This window comes from Mizuhopecten yessoensis, unplaced genomic scaffold (assembly GCF_002113885.1).
Source record: "Mizuhopecten yessoensis strain PY_sf001 unplaced genomic scaffold, ASM211388v2 scaffold11135, whole genome shotgun sequence".
In the NCBI taxonomy this organism is placed as follows: domain Eukaryota; kingdom Metazoa; phylum Mollusca; class Bivalvia; order Pectinida; family Pectinidae; genus Mizuhopecten; species Mizuhopecten yessoensis.
In genome coordinates, this window is record NW_018408897.1 from 923,162 (window position 1) to 928,641 (window position 5,480).

The following is a 5,480-nucleotide window of genomic DNA, read 5'->3' on the forward strand; positions in this document are numbered from 1 at the left end:
GTATTAGTTATAATTGTTAAACAAAAAGGCTTACAATCGCAATTATACATTAAGCAAGAAGATAATCATCTCAATGTAGACATAAATGAATAAATAGACGGTTGAATATTTTTTAATAATATATATTATTCATTGGATCTTATACTGAGGTGTTCAGAGTAATATTGCTGGTTTTACGGGTTTTATGGGTTTGGATCAACTTCCGGTAAAAATGCCACTCCCAATGATGGTATAAATTTTCTCTGAACACCTCATCAGTGTAGAAATATGGCTGTAACAAATTCTCTGGTACCTGCGATTCGGACCTGAATGACTGACTCTTTTTATTTCCTGTCTATAATTTGTATATAAATACCGCTTGGTTTGGATCATGGAGAGTATTTATCGAATTTTTTGGTAAACCGGAAAACAGTTCTCAATGCATGGTTACTCTCGGGGTTATTTTTGGCAGTGGTACGACGATTTAATAACTCAATATCCGGACGGAGCCTTTTACGTTTTCCGGTTCATAGAGTTAGTTTCACTTTAGAATTATCTCCCTTCACAAGTGATAATGCCGACGACAACATAAGACATGTCCAACGATTCAGAAGAGGATGATTACATGTCCGATGCAATATTACAACAATGGTTTGTATTAATTAACAGTCCACATATCTGGACATTATCCTATTGAAAACCGCAGGTGCTCGGATAACATTAAAGAAAATTGTATTGACTTTAAGTTTTGACCTATTGGCTATTAGTATTATAAACATCTCATTTCGATACAGACACACAGGAGAAATTTTCTGGATAATCTTTGACAACAGCTTAAAGCCTTTGTAACTGTCCTCTGTGACGATCACCAATGTTCATAACTTGGAGGGACAAGATGCATCTCTTTTCCCACTACTGTAATAGAATTACTGTTAGAAATTGCATGTATTTATTATTTCCATGATATAACTGCATTGGAAACATGTTTATTTCTTGGCATGACTTTAACTTTACTTCACAAAGTGGGACGTCATATAATAATGTAGGGCAAGATTCTTACCAGCCAAAGGCGAAAACGTTTTCTGGTATACATCATCATGTACAGTAACTATAATCAAGAAATTCTATACTGTATGGTATCAAGGGGTGTCCGACCAGGACGAGGCCGCAAGGGCCTAGCTCGAGACCTCCAAACTCTTAGATGGACATTTGATCCAGTTGCTACCTTGTCACCGCTCCACTAAAAAAATTACTAAGCAAAGATGCAGGTGCCCTATAGTAACCACAGTGTCTGTCTGTCTGTCCATCAGGTATGACTTTCATTTCCGTAGATTATCTCGGATTTCAAAAGATGGAAATTTCTAAAACTTCACAGAGACATGGTGATATACACTGTGATATATGTAGATGTTCAAAGGGCCGGGGGTTTCACTATTATAACAGGTCAAAGTCAAGATCGCTGTTAGTAAAAATAAAACAGTGGGGATATGCTGTCAAAACTACATTGTATGACCCTCAAAAGGCCAGATTTGGTAAACATTTTGTGATGACATTATGCGGCAAAGTTGGTCATAATCTACTCCAACAGTGTTAGAGCGAGGTTTACAGGGCGAGATACTTTTGACAGGTCGCAGTCGGCAAAATCATATCCGATAAAAAAAAGGCTGACCAGCGGCCTCTTATGTTAAAGGAGTAGTCATAATCAAACAAAAAGTCAACTTAACAAAGCTCAATGTCATCAGGTCAAAGGTCAAGGCCAAATTTTGTAAATCTTAACAGGTTAACATCTTGTTATAACATATGTTGAAGCAAAGTTAGTTAGAATTAATTGGGGGTCTGCATATGCAATTAGTAATTATTATGCTGTCCATTCGTCTGTCTGTCCCCTTTTTGTCCGTCCATCGGTTCGTCCGCCTGTTTGTCTATTAGCACTTGGAGATTTTTACACAATTTTGTTCATATTTTTAAGTTTGTGGCAAATGATACAGATCACCTATGTGAATAATGCTATGACCTATTTTCTTTAGTCCAAGATGGTCAATGTAGCTTTTGCTTGGTTCTTAAATACAAACAATTATGAAACCAGTTATTTCAACTTATGTGGTCGGGCAGGCGACACAATACCTTTTCACGTCCGATTGGGGAATCAAACCTCGCCGCCTTGGTGAAAGGCATGTGTTCTATCCACTGCGCCACCAACCACCCATTTTTTTTTCTAAAATGTGGGATATATACAACAGGTAGTCAGTCGCACAGAGAGCCCTTGCTGACCTGCCAGTGTTCTAGTTTAATTTTATATGCATTACACTTGACTTTTGTTTTTTCATTTAGGTGTAAATATAAAATGTACCATACTGACGTATCAAATATATTTTGTTGATAACTTGAAAAGAGTAAAGCTCTTAGATTTAAATAGATGGATGGCTACAAAGAAGCAGCTTCATATATATATATATATTCTAACCGTTTACAGCCTGGAATTTGGGTTGTTTTGCCCTAAATCCTGATTGCACTACAGGTTTTGTCCTAAATCCTGATTGCACTACAGGTTTTGTCCTAAATCCTGATTGCACTACAGGTTTTGTCCTAAATCCTGATTGCACTACAGGTTTTGTCCTAAATCCTGATTGCACTACAGGTTTTGTCCTAAATCCTGATTGCACTACAGGTTTTGTCCTAAATCCTGATTGCACTACAGGTTTTGTCCTAAATCCTGATTGCACTACAGGTTTTGTCCTAAATCCTGATTGCACTACAGGTTTTGTCCTAAATCCTGATTGCACTACAGGTTTTGTCCTAAATCCTGATTGCACTACAGGTTTTGTCCTAAATCCTGATTGCACTACAGGTTTTGTCCTAAATCCTGATTGCACTACAGGTTTTGTCCTAAATCCTGATTGCACTACAGGTTTTGTCCTAAATCCTGATTTTTAGGACAAAACAACATGGGGCGAACAGGATTTAGGGCAAAATGACCTGATACCTAAAGCATGCAACAAAATTACTAACCTAGTATTCATTCATTGACAGCAAAGACACGAGGCCTGGATTAGTGTCCTCCAGACAAGCTAAGAACTACCAGAGAGAAGAGAAAGAAAAGCAAGCTAAAATCAACAATACATTCAAGCCAAAAAAAGTTATAGAAAATGAGAAGAGAGAGGAGGGACTTCAGTCAGCCATTGGCAGTGAAAACAAGGGCTTCGCTCTCCTTGCCAAAATGGGCTACAAACCAGGAACAGCTCTGGGCAAACGTGGTAATCTTTACGATATGTTACAGTGGTTAATATATTAGTTTCTGGTTAATAACTTTATAGCAGGGTTGCGATAACTGGTCAGGTACAGTGTGCAAGTACCAATAGTTGTAATGACAAAGGTTTTATTTGGGAACCAATATGCTATTGTAAGCTATTTTGCTATTAGCAGTTACATCAATATTTTATACTATTGCACAATTTTTTTGGGACATATTATGATATTGTGCGTCAGTCATCACTTTGGGTTTCCGAAAAATATCTTGCTTAAGTTTCATCATTTTTTTTATGAAACTTTGTAATCGTGTACAATGACTCGGACCAAATTCCAAGTTGAGAAAAAATCAGCATTCTAATCGGTCGTTTTTCCACATCATAACATAATCAAATATGATCATATTTTAAGGAAACTTGCAATTGGTCATTAGATATCTTGTACAAAAACAAAGTTATGGCAACTTTGAAGGTGGATAAAATTTACGCATTATTAATTAGCATTTTGTGTTCTTGTTGGTCTAGGGTTTCCACACAATAACTTGGTCAAATATGATTGGATTCTCATGAAATGAAACTTGGCCAATATTTAAGAACAACAAAGGCTATATGTTAAAATTTGGAAAAAAATCTGTGTATAATGAATTAGCATACTGCGTTCTGATTGGTTGATTAGCATACTACATTCTGATTGATTGATGGTTTCGTCATAATAACACGATTACTGCATTCTGATTTTTGTACAGATTGTAAGACAGGGTTAACGTTTTGGTGAAATTTTTACACCACACTATGTGTTAACAAATTTTGCCCGTAGTAAATGTTGCTCAGATGTTGATTCTATGGTTTTAATGGTTTAATTATGATGAAGCGATTATGGGCTAGGGGGTGGAATACCAATTTCTTTTCAAATGGTTTTAAACGTGGGCAAAGGAAAGAAATTCCTTTACACAAAAATGTCATTTAAAGGTATCAAAGGATACATGACATATCTATGTTCCTTCAAGTTCCGTGGTGAAGTAATATGCTCTCTCCTTTCATCATATACCAGAAATTATACAATTTTACAGAGTAATACAGTTAAAGTAATGTTTACTTGTTACATTTCAATGTTTTATACACTTTACAGTAATAAAATAATGCATCAGAGGGGTTTTAATATGTCAGTTTGACATGAGACTGGTGTATATTGTTCCTCCCCTGCGGTACTCTTTTGTTTCCATGTCATTTGTATCACATTTTTGTGCAGGAGAAGGCCGTTCAGAGCCTGTGCCTATAGAACTGAAGAACGGTCGAGGAGGATTGGGCCGAGACACAGAAGTCAAGAGAAAACAGGCTCAGGCTGTGGCCTTTCGTGCAATGGTCAGTCACAAACGGCAGAAGATGGAGCTTCGACAGAAACAACATTTTGTGGCAAATATGAGCAACAGATTCTCAGAGCAACAGGCAGAAAGAGATTTATATAAGAGTCAGAAAGTGTGTGAGCAACTAGATTCTCAGAAGGTATGACATCAAAAATATTAACTTCACAAATATCTGACAGACAGATTTTATTGAATTGGATATATATTTGTACATTATACTACCTGTAAGTTGACAATTGTCTACCAAAAATGATATATCAAGTTCTATAAGAACAATTTCTGCATAATAAATTGATCAGAATATGTACCGGTACCATTAACATAAAAACAGTTCTGTTCTTCTTTTCTTATTACAATACAGTTCACAGATGTTTTCATGCATTTATTTCTAGGATATTACAGAGCCAGAACTTTACTACTTCTGGCCGGCTTCTCACCTAAAGAAATTAAAAAAGAAGGCACAGCAGCATGTTCGGGATGAGTGTGATTTGGACGATGATTTCAATGATGAAAGAGATGATGCTATACCAAAAAATCCATTACGATCAATACATGATTTTGAAGAGGAGGAGGAAGAGGAGGAGGAGGAGGAAGAGGAAGAAATTATAGACACAGTGACAGTAAGACTCGAGAAAATATAGACTAGGTGGCAGTAAGATTTGAGAAAAGATAGACACAGTGACAGTAAGATTTGAGAAAATATAGACACAGTGACAGTAAGACTTGAGAAAATATAGACACAGTGACAGTAATATTTGAGAAAATAGAGACACAGTGACAGTAGGACTCGAGAAAATATAGACACAGTGACAGTAAGATTTGAGAAAAGATAGACACAGTGACAGTAAGATTTGAGAAAAGATAGACACAGTGACAGTAAGATTTGAGAAAA

The 5,480-nt window shown here is 36.4% G+C and overlaps 1 protein-coding gene across 1 annotated transcript in view; it reads left to right on the forward strand.

The window, feature by feature from the left end:
• Positions 1-506: 506 nt before the first annotated feature.
• Positions 507-5,480, forward strand: part of LOC110466545 (G patch domain-containing protein 11-like) — an 18,363-nt gene continuing 13,389 nt past the window's right edge. The window contains exons 1-4 of the mRNA XM_021523102.1: positions 507-630; positions 3,010-3,233; positions 4,474-4,727; positions 4,981-5,208. Coding sequence (XP_021378777.1) covers positions 575-630; positions 3,010-3,233; positions 4,474-4,727; positions 4,981-5,208 — 762 coding nt within the window. The 5' untranslated portion in view covers positions 507-574. The remainder of the gene's footprint in view (positions 631-3,009; positions 3,234-4,473; positions 4,728-4,980; positions 5,209-5,480) is intronic.